This window comes from Cebus imitator, unplaced genomic scaffold, assembly GCF_001604975.1.
Source record: "Cebus imitator isolate Cc_AM_T3 unplaced genomic scaffold, Cebus_imitator-1.0 Scaffold140, whole genome shotgun sequence".
In the NCBI taxonomy this organism is placed as follows: domain Eukaryota; kingdom Metazoa; phylum Chordata; class Mammalia; order Primates; family Cebidae; genus Cebus; species Cebus imitator.
The window spans coordinates 2,408,717-2,430,673 of record NW_016107455.1 but is presented as its reverse complement, the minus strand read 5'-3'; the positions used below and the strand labels follow the sequence as shown (position 1 = coordinate 2,430,673).

Here is a 21,957-nt window from a genome sequence, read left to right as displayed (position 1 = left end):
TTTCAATTTTTTTTTCCAGGAAAGGGGTGATATGACCAAAGAAAGTGGTATACACAAGATAAATGAAGGAAACGGGGCCACTAAAAAGGCTAATGTAAGGCCGGGAGCGGTGGCTCAAGCCTGTAATCCCAGCACTGTGGGAGGCCGAGGTGGGTGGATCACGAGGTCAAGAGATCGAGACCATCCTGGTCAACATGGTGAAACCCCATCTCTACTAATACAAAAAATTAGCTTGGGCATGGTGGCGTGTGCCTGTAATCCCAGCAACTCAGGAGGCTGAGGCAGGAGAATTGCCTGAACCCGGGAGGCGGAGGTTGCGGTGAGCCGAGATCGCGCCATTGCACTCCAGCCTGGGTAACAAGAGCGAAACTCCGTCTCAAAAAAAAAAAAAAAAAAGGCTATTGTAGAGTCTAGGTAGTCTAGGTATGACCTGATAAGGATCTAAAATACTACTGTTGACAGGAAAAACAGGGAAAAAGAAACTGACCCAAGAATATGAAGGAAGGACCAACATGAATTAAAGTCTGATCAGGACTAAGAGGACTTAAAATGATGTGTTTTATACCAAGCCTCTGAGAGTACAAAGAATGCTGTTATCATGAACAGAAACAAGAAGACTGTGACAGACAGCTTCTTTTAAAGAAAAAATAAAGTTCTTCTTATTTTATTAATTTAATTAATTATTAAGAGATGGAGTCTCGCTATGTTACCCAGGCTGGATTTGCACTCCTGGGCTCAAGTGATCCTCCTACCTCAGTCTCCCTAGTAGCTGGGATTACAGATGTGTGCTGCCATACTCAGTTCCTTTTTTTTGGAGACAGAATCTTGCTCTGTCCCCAACGCTGGAGGGCAGTGGCATGATCTTGGCTCAATGTAGCCTTCACCTCCCAGGTTCAAGCAATTCTCCTGCCTCAGCCACCCAAGTAGCTGGGACTATAGGTGCACACTATCCTGTCAGCTAATTTTTCTATTTTTAGTAGAGACAGGTTTTTACCATATTGGCCAGGCTGGTCTTGAACTTCTGGCCTCAAGTGATCCACCTGCCCCACCCTCCCAAAGTGCTGGGATTACAGGTATGAGCCACTGCATCTAGCGCATACCCAGTTCTCAAAGGGCTTCAGCATGTTAAATTTGAGGTGATGACAGGATGTCTGACAGGAGAGAGAGAGAGAGAGAGAGAGAAAGAATACACACACTACACCACACAAAAGCATTTTCTGTCCCATATAATCTAAGTTTACTATTTTCTCAAATAATTGTTACAGTTCCACAATTCTAAGATTATAATATATATCACAGTTTCTATTATCTAACCAATATCCCATGGACTCCAAACTCACATTTTCAAATCAGTCTGTAGATTTCAAATAAATCTTTTAGAGAAGAATTTACATACTGCAGGAAAAATACCATTTTAAAACCTCTTTTAAATGATACTAACGTATCATTCAAAAGAACGTAGCAGGCCTATAGAATGAGCATACTGTCAAAAGGCATTAAGTGGAAAACCCTCCCTGCTCTGGAGGCGGGGATTTGTTCTACAAAGCCTCCTGTCATGCCAGTGGCCAACTAGACAAGTTGGAGTTTTTTCGGTTTTTTTCCCCCCCATGACATGTGCTTTAAATGCAGTGGAAAGGAAATGTGTCATCTGTGGTTTGGTTTTATAAGTGGAAAACTAGCCGCACATATCCTTTTTAACTGTAGATTTACTTTAAGGTTCATTTCTACAAGTCTGTTCTGCTTTAAATAAGAAGACAAGAAAAGAAGTGGTTTATCAAAATCACGTTATAATCAGATTTTGACCAAGCATTTTGTAAGGTAGGTCATATATATATGGCTTTTCTTATGCCTTTTCACTTCTAACTTTTGACAGATTAGTGTTCGAGGAAATGCTATCAAAGTGTATAAGACTCTCACTAACAAACTAGAATCGTGACTGAAAATGTATACTGTTTATTTTTTCCGTGTTACTACATAAATTTTATGTTAGAAATAAAAATATTTACCAATGCCATGGAGTTTTAAATTAGGATTAGGAAGGATCTAAGTTTCAATTCCTCAAGTAAACTGGAAACGTTTTGTTATTTTTCAAAAGTTAAAAAATAAATTTCTCATTGCTAATGCTTAGACATTATAAATTCTATTGAAAATGACCAGAGATAAGAAAACTTTTGATAATACAACCTGACCTCCATGGCATAAATTGGTGTAAAAATACTCCTCAATTCTCAGGCATTTGTAAGGGTAAGAGAAAGTCTCATTTTGTCATACAGTTTGTTTATTTGGGCATTGCAGTACATCTGGCTGAAGACAATCAACAGCAGGCCTATTATCTGTCCTGTGGTAAGCACTGTTAAAATGTGTACCAATACTATGATGTATACTACATTGTTAATGAACTAATGTGACAAGAATAATCCACTTTAAATCATTCTAGCATCTAATACAGAAGTCCAGTCTAGTATAAAAAGATGAAAATTACTTGCTAACCCAATTTCAAATATTTGTTTTTGTGAAAGAATCATGAAACATCCAGATTTAGGTCATTAAACTTAAAAATTAAAGCTGAACACTATTATACAAAAGCCAGTGGCCTGTGTCTTTAATTGTCTACTACAGGTCATAATCTAAAAAGTAATCTGAATCTTAGAATACTTAATAGAGTTTTTCCTCCCTACTATTAATATGAAATACTACTTCAGAGGTTAGTCTGCAGTTAGCATTGTTTATTACATGCTACTTTTGTTTGTTAAACTCAACACATCACATTTCTTATTTTTAATTTCTATATTTTAACGGTATACAAATGTTGGTCAATGACATACAACAACCATTTCTTATAAAACCTTGATGTTCAAAAGCCTGACTAGCAGTGGCATCCATGTTGCTTAGGAGTGGGTTTGGAAACAAAGAATTTCAGGCCCTACCTATACTAGCTAAGTCAGAATCTGCCTTTTTTTTTTTTTTTTTCCATTTTAAAAAAGGACTTCTATGTACATTTGAGAAGAATTTCTATAATATATATAGGGTTCTTAACCAGGCAATTTCATTTAGTAAATATCAGCAGAACAATCCAGTTTTGCTTTTAGTTCATTCACATAAATGCTAACAATAAAACACTCCTTCAAAAGAAGCTCAAAACAAACTGGCATATTATTATAAGATACCTCAATAATAATTATAAATCTTTCCTGCTGGGTTAGCAGTACATGGAACTGTTAAATTCTAAAATATGTCATTTCTATTTAAATCTTTAATCATATGATAGTTAATAAAAAATTAGAATATAACTTGTCCCCTTTTTGAGCTGGCTTCCAGCAAGCTGAGAGCCAAAATGGAAATTCAACTTTTACAATTATATGTTGAGAGCTTATCATCTGCCACTTCACCCTAAATCATCAAGATCTTGATGCTCTATTTCTATTTTATTACACATTTTCTTTTTTTAAGAATTATGTCAAAATCAGAGAAAATACTAGGTATAAGCGATGCTTTAAAAAAACCCAGTAACTTTTGTTGAACTTTTAAGACTACTCAGAAGAAATCTGCTGCTTTTTTTTTTTTTTTTTTTTTCCAGATTTTTAGGTTGAGAAAACTGGTATGCCTTTGCCTTCAGACACAGTCAGTCTGGGGAAATAGAAATGAAAAGAGACAACCACCCCAGTAAAACTGCTTTTATAGATATACTTACGAATGTCTAACTACTAGCTTTATTCTAAGCTTCAGGATAAACACCCAAGAAGAAAAAAGAACACCTTGAATTCCTATTTGAAGTTCATTTTCTTTTGTTGCTACCAAACTTCCCCTCTTCCCACCAAAAAATTTGCATTTTGTTTTCATACATGAAGCAAGAAGCTCAAGGCCACATTTCTTCTGTAAAAACTGGTGACAGGTTAGAGGGTAGGTAGTTTCAGCAAGAATACTCCTTAATTTTTTTTTAAAGAAGGAATCAGAAAAGTAAAAGGAGAACTAACTGACTCAAAGCAGAAGTCTGGCATGCTTCAAAGGGAGAAAACTATATAAAGCCATAATATCCCATTTAAAATGATTAATATTTATTTGTAATGCTAACTTCTAGTGTCTAAAAGTGTAATAGAAATTAAAATGCTTCTTCATATGTAGCTGAACAGGAAAGAAATTCAGTTGAGATGGAATTCAGCGTAGCGAATATTAGGCATGAGCTTGTAGTTTACTTGTAACATCTCAACTATCTTTTAACTACAATTAGGATCATTACTCTTTCACAAACTAACAAATTGTATTGCTGTCCCAACAGATCATCAGTATGCCCACGGACATGGAAGACACAGGACATTACCTACATCTTGCCATTCTGATGACAACAGTTTTTTCTTTGTCTCCTGGAACAAAAGCAAACTATACCCATCTGTGGGCTAACAATACTACTTCCTGGGATTCAGTTACTCAAAACAAGGCAGGCAGAAACCAAAATGAAAACATTAACATAAACCCTGTAACTCCTGAAGTAGATTATAAAGGTAATTCTACAAACATGGCTGAAACATCTCACATTGTATCTTTTACTTCTAAATCTGAACAGGAGCTTTATTTACCTTCTGTTGTCAGCAACAGTCCTTCAACAGTACAGAGCATTGAAAACACAAGCAAAAGTCATGGTGAAATTTTCAAAAAGGATGTCTGTGTGGAAAACAACAACAACATGGCTATGCTAATTTGCTTAATTATAATTGCAGTGCTTTTTCTTATCTGCACCCTTCTATTTCTATCAACTGTGGTTCTGGCAAACAAAGTCTCAACTCTCAGACGATCAAAACAAGTAGGCAAGCGTCAGCCTAGAAGCAATGGCGATTTTCTGGCAAGCGGTCTATGGCCTGCTGAATCAGACACTTGGAAAAGAGCAAAACAGCTCACAGGATCCAACCTAGTGATGCAATCTTCTGGAGTGCTTACAGATACAAGGGAAAGAAAAGATGAAGAAGGAACTGAAAAACTTACTGGCAAATAGATGAGTTAGTGAAGAAAACTGCAAAGTGGCAATGAGAAGGATTATGGAATAAAAATGAAGTCAGTTGGTATTTAATGCCAAAGTGTTGTTCTGATGATCTAAAATTTGACATGGTAGACCTTGCAATTTAGAATCAAGCAGGTGAGAGAGGGAGAAGAATGCCTTCTTAATCACTTAAACCTTTTGTTTTGACACCGAATATTTTTAAAAAGCAAATAATAAAATAAGCATTTAAGGAAAGTTTTAAGGATAAATTGAGAAAACTAAGAGCAAGGGATAATTAAATAAATATTCCCTACATAGCGATCGTGATAAGATGATCTTTGTCTGAACGTAATTAAACTTTGAAGAGTTTTAGTGTGTCCTTAAAGCCAAGTACATGCTTTAACATCAAATGGGAGTCAAATTCCTAATGCATAGCGCTAAGCTGTATAATTTAATGGTACCTTCTTTGCTGGATGTGGCAGAATCCATACCAGCTTATCAATCAACACAGCTTATTTTAGCCTAGGTGCTTTTTATCTTTCCCTATGGCACACGTAAGAAAGTGTTTTTCTACTATTAATATTAAATTAAACCTTTAATTTTGCATAATAAATTAAAAGTCATTAGAATAAACCTGTGACTATGTATATTTGCATTCACTTTATTACTTTAAAGAACACATTGTAAAGATCAATAATAGAGCAAAACTAAAAGAAATAAGATTTACAGCCACATCAATAGGCTAAGTGTAAAAGCAAAGCATATTTTACTGTTTAATAATATTCATCTTTCCTATAAATACTACTCACTGGAACATTAACAACAAGTACCCAAAGGCTGATTAATTTTTGGACTTCAAGGATGCCAAGTAGCCTAGTGATTAATTTTTACTATCTAATGTTACATGACCAAAGGAAACAGAAGTGTGTGTGTGTGTGTGTGTGTGTGTGTGTGTGTGTGTGTTCAAATTTGGAAAACTGATACTTCAGGTAATTATTTAACCTTTAAAGAAATTGGTTTCAAGTAAAATAATGACTTACATTTAAGTCGAGACCCCCATCTTCAATTAAATATATTACAAAAATTGGTTTGAACGACTTTCCAAATATCTACTGAAATTAACACAGACCACATTTCAAAAATCTCATCCCTTATTGAGCATTTAATTTGGACAATATACTAGTCATTTAAGAAAACTTTTTAATATATTTTTTCCCAAGTATGACCACAGTCTTACTCTTCCTTCTAAACTAGTGATTCTTACCCTGGCTGCATATCAGAATCACCTGAAGAGTTTTTAAAAAACACCAATGCCCAATTCCCATGTCTTCCTTCTGATGCAACTGGAAGGGGGTGACCTCTAGGCATTGGTAATTTTTATATAACTCTCTAGGTGATAACTGCTCTTGGTTATCAAATTCACTTTTTACAAGTTCCATCGCTTCAAACATCTAGGTTACATATGAAAATGAGAGGGGAAAAAATAAATTTTTATTATCATTTTTATCAATTTATTAGCAATTTATAAAAAACAAATCTATTCCCTAAACAAAAAATCATAACAATATTATCCTAAAGTTAAGTGTCAACAAAGTAAAAGGGAAAGCATGAGAATATTCATGCCAGTCATGGTGACTGAAATCATGTTATCTTTTGAGGGGAAAAATGGCCCAGATTAGAAATGAAGCTGGGAAGACTTCTCATTCTGTGCAAAAATTAAAAATTTGAGATTGTGCACCAGGACATCCAGTAATAACACAAAGCATTCCTTGAATCAAGTGTCGTAAATAAATACTTGTTAGAGAAAATGACGAAAATTTGGTATCTTTGTAAAAGTAGGAAATTAACTAGAAAATTACTTTCATATTCAACATACTGGTCAAACATTTTCTCACCAAACAGAGAGCTTCTACCACAGTAATATTTAAAAGAATATTTAAAATTTACCATTCACTACCTTGGCTATTAAACATATACTCTCAGAATGATACTATCTAATGACAGTTACTGAACAAACAGAAGTGGTTCCTTTCCAAATGACAGGTATTTAAAGATGGTAGGTAAGATATCTTTTGAGTTCAAAATTTAAAAGTCATTTAGTTTTAAACAAAAACATATTTCCTACCCCTGGGTATTACAGTTCACCAGCTTAATTCAGGGATTTAAAAATAGTGAATCAGGTCAGGCACAGTGGCTTACACCTATAATCCTAACACTTTGGAGGTCAAGGTGGGAGGATCACCTGAGGTCAGGAGCTTGAGGCCAGGAGTTCCAGACCAGCCTACACAACAAAGTAAGATCCTCATCTTTACAATCAATCAATCAGTCACCCAGCCAGCCAGTTAGGTGGCATGTGTCTGCAGTCCCAGCTACTAGAGGCGCTGAGGTAGCAGGATTGCTTGAGGTTACGAGTGCGAGATCAGCCTGGGCAACATAGCAATACCCTGTCTCTAAAAACGGCACCACCACCACCACCTCTAAAATCCAGTGAATCAAAAGCTTTATAGCATTTGATTATATTATGCTTTACAGTAGGAGCCCTTAAAAAGAAAGCTATTCTTTTTATGCTAAGTTATAAGTATCTTGAAGTTAAGAACCACGTCATAATAACCTGTGTTTCCCGCAGTGACCAGGAAAAAGCAGTACATGGGTTAACACATTCCATATCTGCTATAATAGGCACCATGCAAGATACTTTATATTTATTTAATTCCACAATAAGCTTATAAATTAGGAATTATGATCTCCATTTTTCAGGAGAGGAAAGGTGACTTACCTAAAGAAATTTTTATTCAGATGGACTCACTCTTTTCAATATACTTTGTTTAGTTAACTGAAATTTTTTTTATTTTAAATTTTTGTGGGTACACAGTAGGTATATATATTTAAAGGGTAATGAGATGTTTTGATACAGTCATGTTACGCGATATAATCACATCATGGAGAATGGGGTATCCATCCCCTCAAGCACTTATCCTTTGTGTTACAAAGGATCCAATTACACTTTTAGTTATTTTAAAATGTACAATTACATTATTATTAACGATAGTCACCCTATAGTCCTATCAAATAGCAGGTCTTATTCATTCTTTCTATTGTTTTTTGTACTCCTTAACTGGTACCACCGTCTCCCCAACCCCTCACTTATCCTTTAGTAAAAAGTTAACAACTTAACTTTAGCTAACTTCTTAAAAAATCATCCCCAATTTATTTGATTTTCCACTGAGAAGTAACTACTTTGTGGGTAACCAAATAAATAGTTGTGAACTTGAACTCAAAAATCATTAAAGTATATGGTCAAAATAGTTTAATTACAGATATACAGATGGCAAACAGGCATATGAAAAGGTACTCAACACACTGATGAGAGAAATGCAAATCAAAACTACAATGAGACATCATCTCACCCCAGTTAAAATGGCTGATACCCAAAGACAGGCAATAAGAAACGCTGGCAAGAAGGTGGAGAAAAGGGAACTCTCATACACTGTTGATGGGAATGTAAATTAGTACCACTATGGAGAACAGTTTGGTGGTTCCTCAAAAAACTAAAAATAGAGCTACCATATGATCCAGCAATCCCACTGCAGGGTATATACGCAAAAGAAAGAAAAACAGTACAAAGAGATATCTGTGCTCCCACGTTTGCTGTAACACTATTCACAACAGCCAAGATTTGGAAGCAACCTAAGTGTCCATAAACAGATGAATGGATGAAGAAAATATGGTACATATACACAATGGAGTATTATTAAGCCATAAAAAGAATGAGATCCTGTCATTCGCAAAATGATTTAATTATACTTTTACCCTGGGCTTTTTATATTATGAAGAAATTACATTATATTTATTGGTTACCTACAGTAACCAAGGGTGTGAAGCATTTATACATGTTATATTATGCTATCTTATTTAATCCTCACAGTAACCCAATAAAATATTCCTTCAGAGGAGGAAACGGTGACCGAGAAGTGCAAAGAATTGCCTAAGGTCATACAAGTAAACAGAACACACCACTCACTTCTTATGAGAAGAAATCTCACTATAAGTGATAACCCCACTGGCAGCTTTTCTTCTTAGAACATGTAATTTTGTCTTCGGGACTCCATCCTAAATATTTAAATTATATGATCATATTACTAGAGTGTCTCAAATACTTATTTACATAAATTAATTAAAAGCACTCAAATCATAGGGCTCCAAAATATATTTCAAAATAAGTTCTGTTAAAGTAATATATTTCTTAGTCATTTTGTGGTTTATTGCACTTCCGGAACCAGCTATTGATAAACTTCCTCTTTTTCTATAGAAACTATTTCGGTTTGCTAGAGGAACATTTTAAATCTGAACTGAACCACTCACTTTGCTTTCTTAGCCAAATCACCAAAATGTCCAGTTAGAACAAGAATTTAGCATTCTGCAAAAGAAGTTAACAGCTGAGGTAAGAAAATTTTCACAAAATTTGATCTTGCTTTGTATAAAATTTATTTAAAAACTGTCATTAGTGTTTTAAACTTAAACTCTGACAGTCTAAAGATGTATGAAACCGGTTTTTGTGGCTTTGTTGTATAGAATTAAAAAGACTCAGTGTTGAGCTTGCCTTAGAAAAAGATTTCCATCTAGGTTTGTATAACATCTTTTAAGTTTATTTAATCATATTTGAGTATTTTTGCTTGTTTTTTGAGACGGAGTCTTGCTCTGTTGCCCAGGCTGGAGTCCAATGGCACCATCTTGGCCCACTACAACCTCTGCCTCCCAGGCTCAAGTGAGTCTCCTGCTTCAGCCTCTCGAGTAGCTGAGATTACAAGTGCCCACCACCTCACCTGGCTAATTTTTTTATACTTTTAGTAGAGATGAGGTTTCACCATGTTGGTCAGGCTGGTCTCCTACTCCTGACCTCAGGTAATCCTCCTACCTCAGCCTCCCAAAGTGCTGGGAGGCATGTGCCACCGTGCCCAGCCACAATCATATTTGTTAATCTTAGTTTTATAATTAAAAAGAAACTATAGCCATGGCAGATAAAGGGTTAGAAATAGAACTAGATTCCATGGGCTATGACTGAATTTACAACCTCCAAAATATTAATTGTTGAAAGTTCTAATTTACTTTTTATAAAATGTTCCTGTACATAATATAGTCCATTAATTAACATTTTTGTATTCCCTTTAGTTTGCATAGTAAGAATGGTCACCTTCACTTAATTTAGAAAGAAAAAAAAGAAATCGGATGTGGTATTTTATTATTATTTATTACTATATGTGCTTAATTTTTTACACATAGATTTTTACATTTAATAATGACATGAAAACATTACGGCTCATTTTAAATGCTTACTAAGTCAAAAATGTTAGTCCGTAATCAAACATGCACACATATATTAACATTGTCTATGTCTTTATGTCACATATTACGAGCCTTTAGAAAATAGTATATGATAGAAAAAACCCACAGAATAAACAACAGACAATTCTTAATATGCATAAAAGATGTTTACTATGTGGGTAAACTGGGCAAATAAAAACTGCAAAGGGTATTTTACACAGACTTGTAATTTCAGGGAATAATACATTCATCATAGTTGGTGATATCCTATTTCAACACTTAATAAATACTTATGACTTCCTCTTAGAAGGATTTCTTTTAAGTAATTATTGTGGAAGTCAAAAAATAAAGATAACTCACTTTCAGATAAAGCTTGTCTACATATTTTTCTGCTTCTAATATTTAGTTATGTCATTATGCATATTGTCATACAATCATATTAATTTTTCACTCTCATATTTCATAAAATAAACTAAAAAATTTCCCATGAATCTTTGACAATGGTGTATCTTTGTCATCACAGAATCCCATACTTTTTTTTTTTTAGACAGAGTCTCACTCTGTTGCCTAGGCTAGAGTGCAGTGGCACGATCTTGGCTCACTGCAACTTCTGCCTCCTGGGCTCAAGTGATTCTCCCTGCCTCAGCCTCCCAAGTAGCTGGGATTACAGGCACCCAACATGTCTGGCTATTTTTTTGTATTTTTAGTAGAAACGGGATTTCACCATGTTGGTCAGGCTGGTCTCGAACTTCTGACCTCAAGTGCTTGGCTTGCCTTGGCCTCCCAAAGTGCTGGGATTATAGGCAGGAGGCACTGTCCCCAGCCCCATACATGTTTTTAAAAGGTGAGACCCACGTCTAAAGTTTACTGGTAGTGCCTGTGTTTTCCAGTTAATACCTTCATAATTCTACTTAGAAGGAAACTTTAATTTTGAATAACTTTGAATTGAGAAACCTAAATCTGATGGTTTCAATGTCTAAGCTTTAAAAAAAAAAAAATCACCAAAAAATTTTCAGTAAACTACTGAATATGACAATTTACAGAAACCATTCAAAATTCTTTTAATTGTTTTAGTAGAATCAGGACTAAAATGAGTTTTCTGGTATTTCTTTCCTACCCTGTCTCTAAGACTACCTATACGTGTTATTTACATATTATTCCTGCCAACTCACATCTCCTTCCTTCATAAAGCATTTCTATTTCATAACTTTTCTATGAAAGGCAGTATGGCACATATAGTTACATGTGACAGAAAGGGCTCTGGCACAAGGTTAGCATGATTTTTATATTAGTGCCACTATTTAGAGCTGTGATACTGGCAAGTTACCCAATATCTGTGTGTTTCAGTTTGCTTATCTGTAGGGTGAAAAAACCACCACCTTGTCATTAAAATAAGATACTGCTTAGCCTTTGTTGGGTGCTCAGTAAACGGTCTTATCATTGATACAAGATAGTCATCAAATACTTCCTATTGTAGTTTAAGGTCAATTTCCCTTTCCACTCTTCCTCAAGATGCAAAATGGCTATATTTTTCTTTTATGGTTTCAAAACTTCACTAGAGATAATACTAATGCTAAATTTTAACCTGTTATATCTGCATCACAACTTTTATTATATGAAAGTAATTGATAACGCTATTTATACTTGTCTTTTGTCTAGGATATGCTCACCAAATCTTAATTCTCTTTAAAAGACAATGGCATACTTCCTATCATATCTAACTTAACAGCATCAATTTTAAATGCTGAACTCTTTATGTACTTATGCATTATATTTATAAGAACATTGTCTATTGCCTGGCTCAGTGGCTCATGCCTATAATCCCAGCAGTTTGGGAGGCCAAGGCAGGCAGATCACTTGAGTCCAGGAGTTTAAGACCAGCCTGGGTGACATGATGAAACCCCATGTCTACAAAAAAATACAAAAATTAGCTGGGCGTGGTGGCGCACACCTGCAGTTTTAGCTACTCTAGGTAGGCTGAGATGTGAGGCTCGTTTGAGCCCACAAGGCAGACATTGCAGTGAGCTGAGACTACACCACTGCACTGCAGCCTGGGTGACAGAGTGAGACCCTGTCTCCAAAAGAAGAAAAAAAATAGAATATGTGTTATACATGGGGACTCCTGCTTCACTATAACTGTCTTTAAAATGTTTAGTTAAAATAGTTTGTTTTTCTTCTTTTTAAAATATTCTAAATATTCAGCAAAGAAAAAGAACCAAAATCACAGATTTTAACCTCAAAGAGCCAGCCTACAATAATGAATAAAATACTGGATATGAGGGCTGACAAATTTGGTATTTGAGCAGCAAACTAAGGGATTTCTAGAAAAACTCTATATAAAACGTACACAGGTACACGGGCTCTCCAGAGTAACTGCTAGGTATGCTTCTGAATAGCGCTGGGGTAAAAAAAGAGAGACAGAGAAGATGGTAAGGATACTCATAGCAGACAGGAGAGCCTGAAATGAAAGGTAAATGAATTTGAAAGGATGGTTCATTCTGGTCCTCCATCTTAGAAAGCAAGCTCCTCTTTACTGTCTCCTGCACTAACAAACACAGTCCAGCCACGAGAGAGCGGCATTTTGTGGTTGCTTCTTTCATCTACTTCAGTCATCTCCCTCAACTTCTTCATTTCGCCTACTTCAATCTTCTACCCTGCCTTCTTGCTAATTATATAACTACTGATTTTTTCAGCTGTTTATTAAGTTTTCTTCTTTTCTATACCTTCTCTAGTCAACTGACCTTCTTTTCTCTTTGCAGCTTCCTATAGTTTTGGTTTTTTCTCTTTTGTTTTATTTTGTATTTCTTTGCATTGCCTTTTATCTTATTCTAAATTTCCTTCTCCTTTTTATTCCCCTGCCCAATGTTATTCTTTCCCTACAGAAAAAATGTTGGTAGTTCAGGTACACATCACTTACATATTTTTTAATGTGTATGCTAAATAACCTTCCACACTAGTAATAACACTGGCCTCACTACCTCTGGGAAAAAAGCTAGTTTTTTTTTTTTTTTTTTACTACTGTAGTCCCTATTTATTCTTCTTTTAAATCTTTCTTCACCTTCTCTGAACTATGCTGAATTGCCATCATAGAATTCTAATACAGTTTCTATTATTCTGATGTAGCAGATCCTAGGAGGATAAAAAGCTAACTGAAGAGTAGGAGAAAAGATCGGTAAAAATGGAATTTCGTTTTAATAATGCCATAACTGTTAAGTGACAAGTGAAAATCTCACACAAGGAAGGTTCTACCAAATTCCTACTGACATTAGAGGATATGAATCTATCAAAATCCATCTTACAAACTAACCTGGGTTTATAATTGTGTTCCTGCTTAGGCTCTTTCCTTCTCTAATGCCTTTTTCAGCTAACTATAAAGAGGAACCGTATGGTTTCCTTATTTTAAGCAAAGTCACAAAACAGGAAACATTTTTGGCTAAAGAATTCATGGCCTATATTTTCTGATGATTTGATTAGCATTAAAACACATTTTAAAAATGAAACTCTGAAGAACAACATTTTCTAATGAAGCCCTCTGCCTTTTTTTTTTTCCTTTCGGTAATCTGTAAGAATAATGGGTAGGAACTGCATGGATGATGACCATCTAAACATGATTCAAATCCCTATATCTATGCCAAAAGATCGATATCAAATCTTTTGTAAAATGGATAAAAAGCAAAATTTATTAACACATATTTCAATGTCTCTGCTTATATTCTGGTAGAAGTACTAGTAAAAGGTAAAATGGAAAGGAATTAAGAAACCCAACACAGGTTAAATATTTACTGTGCTCCTAATATACAAGGCATTATACTGCAGAGAAATCAAAATAGAAAACATGAGGCAATACAGGGTATTGGAATGTATGCTTTGGAATCAGATGGCCCTGGGTACAAACTCCCAATCTGTCACTTGGAGTGGTATAACATCAGGCAAACTGCTTAACTCATTTGATGTTGTCTCTTTATCTGTAAATAAAGGGTCTCTTTACCTTCTTCATAAAGTCATTTAAAGGTTCAGTGAAATAAAGTATGCAATACTGGGAAAGTACAACACACAGTATGCTCTAGATAAGTATTTTTCTTTCTTTTCTTTCTGCTTTCTTCAAGGTTCTTTATAATCTTGTTCAAGGAAGTAGGTATAAGAAAATGTGAAAAGTAATAAAAAAATAAACACAATTATTTAAGAGAATAGATGCGTGAGTGAGGTACATACATGAATTATGTAAGGAACCATAAAAACAATAAATAAGAGCTAGGGGGATTCAGCAAATAACTGACCTCTTTGGGCTGTACTCAGTCACACAGAACTAGGTTAAGAAGGGGAATTTAAACTGAGTTCTGAAAGATGAGGACAGGTTCAGATAGGCAGCCAGAAAGAGGAAGAGGCTAGGTTTGGAAGAAAAAAAAAACACCCTTGAGGAGAGTAAAAAATAGCATAAAAGTGTCTGTTTAGGGGGTAAAAAGCATGTGTTCAGAAGTCTGTAAGGTGGGGAAGGGATACGTTTGGCTGGATAAGAAGTTTCAGTCATGACATGTGACTCTGGCCTGGTTAACTCAAGCCAAAAGGAAAAAAACCTCAATTTAGAAGTTTTATCTTAACAGGCCAGGTACGGTGGCTCACGCCTGTAATCCCAGCACTTTGGGAGGCTGAGGCAGATGGATCACTTGAGGTCAGGAGTTTAAGACCAGTCTGGACAACATGGTGAAATCCCATCTCTACTAAAAATACAAAAATTAGTGAGGTGTGGTGGTGCATGCTTACTGTAGTCCCAGCTACTTGGGAGGCTGAGGCACAAGAATCACTTGAACCCAGAAGGTAGACACTGCAGTGAGCCAAGATCATGCCACTGCACTCCAGCCTGGGTGACAGAGTGAGACTCTCTCTCAAAAGGAGAAAAAAAAGGAAGTTTTATCTTAACAGAAATAGAAAACCCACAAGCAAGGGAGTAGTAACCTGATCATGCATGCATTTAACATTAACTCATCAGCAGTGTGCAGGAGAGTTCAAAGGAAAACTGTTTAAAATTTAGGTTTGAAGTATTCGTATAAAAAAAATCACATATATTTTCTTCTACTAAAACAGGATCATTTATCATCACTGTGTACCCAGTGGTAGAGAAGTAAGCAATGAAAACTACTTAGATATGCTGAAAGGTAATTTGCAAAACCTTTGCACCTTCCAACAGACCGTCAAATCTCTAAATATAGGTTTATGAGTCAATTTCCAATCACGTATACCAATATCTAACACCCTAAGATTTTCTATTCCCTAACATCAAGAAATAACCAAGTCATTGCCATTGTCTTTGATGATGTGCAAAACAAGCATATTAAACTAAAAGTTGAAAATTGTCTCAGTAGAACTCCTCACTTTAGAGAAAAGGCAATTGACAACAGGAAAGGTTAAGCAACTAGTTCTCATGGTTAGATAGGTAGTTAGATGGGAGAAGTAGAACTGGAACTTAACTCTCCAAGTTTTAGCATCTACCGCATCCCAGAAGAAGCCCTACCTGCCAAACTTACACATGTGCCTTATTTTCTTGCACCCACATTGTTGCTCTCCCTGGCTGGAAATCTGTTTAATTAGTTCTTATAGACCTTTCAAAATTCAGTTCAAGTTTTGCTTCTCTGAAGCCTTCCTAGGCTAAGTTAACTTCTCTGTACATCTCCTGCATACCTTTATGAGAAAGCTTATCAAATTACTGTAATTGGGCCAGACTCACACCTGTAATCCCAGCACTTTGGGAGGCCAAGGAGGGCGGATCACCTGAGGTCAGTTCTCTACCAGGCTGGCCAACATGGCGAAACTCCATCTCTGCTAAAAATACAAAAATTAGCCAGGTGTAATGATGCGTGCCTGTGATCCCAGCTACTTTGAGGCTGAGACAGAAGAATCACTTGAATCCGCGAGGTGGAGGTTGCAATGAGCCCAGATCGCACCAGTACACTCCAGCCTGGGTGACAGAGTGAGACTCTGTCTTAAAAAAAAAAAAAAGAAATTGTAATTATTTTTTAATTTTTATTTTTGAGACAAGTCTTGCTCTGTCATCCAGGCTAAAGTGCAGTGGTATGATCTTGGCTCACCGAAACCTCTACCTCCTGGGTTCAAATGATTCTTCTGCCTCAGCCTCCCAAGTAGCTGGGACTACAGGTGTGTGCCACTATGCCCTGCTAATTTTTGTATTTTTAGTAGAGATGGGGTTTCACCATGTTGGTCAGGCTGGTCTTGAACTCTCAACCTCATGATCTGCCTGCCTCGGGCTCCCAAAGTGCTGGGATTACAGGCGTGAGCCACTGTGACTGGCCTATTGTCATTATTTTTTACTTTTTTTCTTTCTTCTTTTTATTTAGAGATGGGGTGTCACTATGTTGTCCAGACTGGTCTTGAACTCCCAGCCTTAGGCAATCCTCCCACCTTGGCCTCCCAAAGTGCTGGAATTACAGGCATGAGCCAGCACGCCTGGCCATTACTGTTTGCTTCTACCACTAAAATCTGAAACACTTGAAGGCACTGACTATTTTTTTTCTTTCTTTTTTTTTTTAATCTCCTAAACCTAGAACAGGGCTCCACACAAACGTGTTATTTACCAATAAATGAAAGAAAGCAGCAGCAGGACTACTTGACCAACTGGATTGGATTGACTCCACCAGATTTGGAGATCACTCTAGGATTTTAAGACTAGGACTCTCAGTTGAATTTAATCCTTTAAAAATATACAATCTTAACATAAGGCTACCATGCTGCAGAGACACTGAGGATGCTGCAAAGCTTACTAATACATTCTGTGCCTAAGAAATTTGGTGGTACCATTAACAAACACAGAGAAGTTGGGTGAAGAGTCAGTTGTGAGGGTATAGACGAATTCCATTTTAAATATGTTGAATTTGCCAATAGTGGGATATGTACATGGAAACATCCACCAAGAAGTCATACAAATAGAATTAGAACAAAGAAGATTTAGGCTGGACATGAGGTTGGGAATTGTGGCATAAAGCTGAGAACTAAAATCTTTTTTTTTTTTTTTTGGGACGGAGTTTCGCTCTTGTTACCCAGGCTGGAGTGCAATGGCGCGACCTCGGCTCACCGCAACCTCCGCCTCCTGGGTTCAGGCAATTCTCCTGCCTCAGCCTCCTGAGTAGCTGGGATTACAGGCACATGCCACCATGCCCAGCTAATTTTTTGTATTTTTAGTAGAGACGGGGTTTCACCGTATTGACCAGGATGGTCTCAATCTCTTGACCTCGTGATCCACCCGCCTCGGCCTCCCAAAGTGCTGGGATTACAGGCTTGAGCCACCGTGCCCGGCCTAAGAACTAAAATCTTATAGCATCAGGAACAAAGAAAACTAGGTAAGTTTGAGGACTGAATATCCATTATCCATACTTAGGAGGCAGGAGAAAAAGAGCTAGTGAGAGGAACATGAAAGGAAGACTGATTACAAAGAGCTACTCGAATATTAGAGAAGGAATAGTAGTGTCTAATGTGGTCAAGGAGGGGAGGGGAGAGAAGAAATAAAAAACAACTGGATTAAGTAATAGATGGTCACTGGTGTTCTTCAAGGCAGGAGAAACAATATATTCCTAGTAGCAAAGGTGGAGAAAGGTAGAGAACCCATGGATCCAGCATACAGAGCCTATGCGTTTTGAGCAGTATGACTGAGGTGAAGGACTGAAATATAATGAAGCTAGGGGGCAGCAGGGCCAAATACAGATCTTGTATTAATAAAAGAATTAAAAGAGATCACAGCTTATGAGGTCCAAATGCTGTATGATGGGTTAGTGTATATCCAAGAGTTTTTACACCAGCCTACAGTGTGTCAAGTCTAAATTAGGAATAATAACCATTAATCAACTACTACTAATTAGGAATAATGTCTACCTACTTTATGCCAGGCATTATAATGAAAAGTCAAAATTTTAATTAAACACCAATGACATCTAACTGTCTTTCTCTTTCTTTCATTATAAACCCATTATAGGTAAGGAGAAAACATTCTGAAATGGATCCCAAATATTTCATCTTAATGTTGTTTTGTGGACACCTGAACAATATATTTTTTTCAAAGACAGAGACAATTACAACAGAGAAGCAGCCACAGCCTACCTTATTCAGATCATCAACGTCATATGTCTTAGCTAATTCTCAAAACACAACAGAGAATCCTTTGGGTCAATCAACACAATTCAATGACACATCTTCTGGACAGTCAGTATCATCTGCCAAAGCCACTGCTGGACAACCAACACCAGCTGTCTATACTTCTGGAAAATCAGCAGCACATACTTCCGCTGGACAACCACTTGCCTATAACACCAAACAACTAATACCAACAGCCAGCAACTCCTCCCAGCAACCTGTATTCACCTCTGCCAGACAACTACCACCATCTACCCATATTTCTACCACACAACCACCGCCATTTGTCTATACTTTCACTCAACAATCATCATCTGTCCAGAGCCCTTCTGGAAAACGAATACCACCAACTGTTCATGATCCATCCACACAACCAACATCAACTGTCAAAAATTCATCTAGGAGTACACCAGGATTTATCTTAGATGCTATCAGTAACAAAAAAACCCCACAAAAAAACAATAATAATTCAACAGCTGCCATACTAGTTGGTGTACTTCTGACTTCTATGTTGGTAGCTATAATCATTATTGTACTTTGGAAATGCTTAAGGAAGCCAGTTTTAAATGATCAAAATTGGGCAGGTAGATCTCCATTTGCTGATGGAGAAACTCCTGACATTTGTATGGATAACATTAGAGAAAATGAAATACCCACAAAACGTACCTCAGTCATTTCACTTACACCCTGGAAGCCAAGCAAAAGCACACTTTTAGCAGATGATTTAGAAATTAAGTTGTTTGAATCAAGTGAAAACATTGAAGACTCCAACAACCCCAAAACAGAGAAAATAAAAGATCAAGGGAATGGTACATCAGAAGACAGTGCTGATGGATCAACAATTGGAACTGCTGTTTCTTCAGATGATGATGCAGATCTGCCTCCACCACCTCCCCTTCTGGATTTGGAAGGACAGGAAAGTAGCCAGTCTGTCAAACCCACAATGATAATTGTATCTCCTCTTCCAAATGATTCTCCTAGTCTTCCTCCATCTCTGGACTGTCTCAATCAAGACTGTGGAGATCATAAATCTGAAACAATACAATCATTTCCACCCCCCACTGACTCACTTAACTTGCCCCCGCCACCAGTAGATTTTATGAAAAACCAAGAAGATTCCAACCTTGAGATCCAGTGTCAGGAGTTCTCTATTCCTCCCAACTCTGATCAAGATCTTAATGAATCCCTGCCACCTCCACCTGCAGAATTGTTATAAATATGACAACTTGCTTTTTAGCTGATCTTCTGTCCTTAAATGACTCTCTTTTGATTTTTTTTTATATGTTAAAATATATAAAATGGCAACTGGCAGTCATTTGATTTTTATTCAGGAACTATCTGAAATCTGCTCAGAGCCCATGTGCACAGACTTTTTTATTTTTATTATTTTTTTATTTTTTATGAAGGAGTCTTGTTCTGTTGCCCAGGCTGGAGTGCAGTTGCGTGATCTCAGCTCATTGCAACCTCTGCCTCCCAAGTTCACGCAATTCTCTGCCTCAGCTTCCCGAGTAGCTGAGATTGCAGCCGCCACCACACCTGGCTATTTTTTTTTGAAAAAATTTTTTTTTTTTTGAGATAGTCTCACTCTGTCGCCAGGCACCAAGCTGGAGTGCAGAGGCACGATCTCAGCTCACTGCAACCTCCACCTCCTGGATTCAAGCAATTCTCCTGACTCAGCCTCCCGAGTAGCTGGGACTATAGGCGCACACAACCACATCCAGCTAATTTTTGTATTTTTAGTAGAGACGGGGTTTCACCATGTTGGCCAGGATGGTCTTGATCTCTTGACCTTGTGATCCGCCCACCTTGGCCTCCCGAAGTGCTGGGATCACAGGCGTGAGCCACCACGCCCAGATTATTTTTTGTATTTTTAGTAGAGACGGGGTTTCACCATCTTGGCCAGGCTGGTCTTGAACTCCTGACCTCATGATCCACCTGCCTCGGCCTCCCAAAATGCTGGGATTACAGGCATGAGCCATCATGCCCAGCTGAAACTTAAAAAAAAAGTTATTTAACAGTAATATATTTACTAATTATAGTACTTACCTTTAAAGTATACTACATTTTACATATGTAAGTGGTCTGTGTTTCAATAATTTTTTAATCACTCTGAAACAATCTACATATACTTACTAATACCCAGTACAGTTTTCTATTCCTGAAAAGCTGTGTATAAACTTATCGTGAATAAATAAACTTTTATGTTTCTATTTCAAAGACTGGGGTGGAGAGGAATAAGAGACTAAGTATACACTCAGAGTTTTAAATTAATACCTCAAGTATTAAATAAATATTCCATGTTTGTGGGAATGAGAGATTAAAATGCATGATTGAGAATAGAGAGATTTTCTTCTTGGTTTCAATGGAAACAGTAAAACAAACATGCTAAAACATCAAACTGAGGGTTTGGGTTAGAGACATTTACCTGAAAAAAATAGGAGGATGCATCATAAAATGTAAATATTTTCCTATCATGTTGAGGGAGGACAAATTTTAAAATTAGCATCTTTAAAAAGTTTCTTTATAAGCACCCAAAATCAAGTTTTATAAAGAAAAAAGAAAGAAAAAGAAGACTATGGCTTTCTTCTAAATATGGGTGATTTGGGTGATTTTTTTTTTTTTTTTTTTTAGGAAAAAAGACTATCAAAACACAGATGATTCTCAACTTTTTACCAAGCTTTACTTTCTGACATCATCCATTTAAACTCTTAAATCACCTTTCTTATGCAGAATTTCTTTATCCGTTATCTGACATGTCTGAGTTATTAGAGTAGGAATGGGCCCAATCTTTGTTAAAGTCAAAGTGGTCATCAGCCTGTGCTTTTGGCAATGCCAGCCTGTGTCTGCAGAAGTGCTCCTTTGCCCAACAAGCACATACTCTTCCTCAATAGTCCCATCTAACTCCAGGGGAAACAAGCACTTAGAATAAAATGTGATGGCCAGGCACGGTGGCTCATCCCTGTAATTCCAGCATTTTCGGAGGCCAAGGTAGTTGGATCGAGGTCAGGAGTTTGAGACCAGCCTGGCCAACACGGTGAAGCTCCGTCTCTACTAAAAACACAAAAATTAGCCGGGTGTGGTGGCAGGTGCCTGTAATCCCAGCTACTTGGGAGGCTGAGGCAGGAGAACTGCTTGAACCTGGGAGGCAGAGGTTGCGGTGAGCCGCGATGGCGCCACTGCACTCCAGGCTGGGTGACAGAGCAAGCCTCTATTCTTGGCTGGGTGGTGGGAGCAGAGAGTGGTAGAGTCTCATTGGTAGCCCAGTTTTGGGGAATCACTTATAGTTCTGGGATTTTCAGAAGAGAACATACCATTTATTCATAGCACTGGTATTTGTGACATTAATAAAGCTCCATATTTAATAAGAACCAGTAGGATTTTGGACATAGGAATTTTATATACAGTGTTTTTCCTATAATCCTTCAAGCCATCTCTACTGATCTTTAATATTTTTTTAATCTGTAGAAACACTTCCTTGAGCTTCTTACTTTTCCTGAATAAGCATGATACTTTTTTTTGTTTGTTTG

General features: G+C 36.9%; 3 protein-coding genes across 14 annotated transcripts in view; 2 read left to right on the top strand and 1 right to left on the bottom strand.

The window, feature by feature from the left end:
- NF1 (neurofibromin 1) overlaps positions 1–21,957 on the bottom strand; it is a 305,276-nt gene that overhangs the window by 52,218 nt on the left and 231,101 nt on the right. The window lies entirely within an intron of this gene.
- EVI2A (ecotropic viral integration site 2A) lies at positions 1,577–5,619 on the top strand. The gene is made up of 2 exons (XM_017542056.1): positions 1,577–1,818; positions 4,277–5,619. Exon 2 carries the CDS (start codon positions 4,286–4,288, stop codon positions 4,985–4,987), a length of 702 nt encoding a protein of 233 aa, XP_017397545.1. The 5' UTR covers positions 1,577–1,818; positions 4,277–4,285; the 3' UTR covers positions 4,988–5,619.
- Positions 9,265–19,739, top strand: EVI2B (ecotropic viral integration site 2B). Of its 3 annotated transcripts, none has more exons than XM_017542054.2 (3): positions 9,282–9,413; positions 17,486–17,643; positions 18,273–19,739. In XM_017542054.2, the coding sequence occupies exon 3, from the start codon at positions 18,294–18,296 to the stop codon at positions 19,644–19,646; it is 1,353 nt and encodes a 450-aa protein (XP_017397543.1). In that variant the 5' UTR covers positions 9,282–9,413; positions 17,486–17,643; positions 18,273–18,293; the 3' UTR covers positions 19,647–19,739. The 3 variants fall into 3 exon arrangements, with proteins under 3 accessions (XP_017397541.1, XP_017397543.1, XP_017397542.1); XM_017542053.2 differs by lacking the exon at positions 17,486–17,643 and adding an exon at positions 15,377–15,447; XM_017542052.2 differs by lacking the exon at positions 17,486–17,643 and having other exon boundaries at positions 9,265–9,413.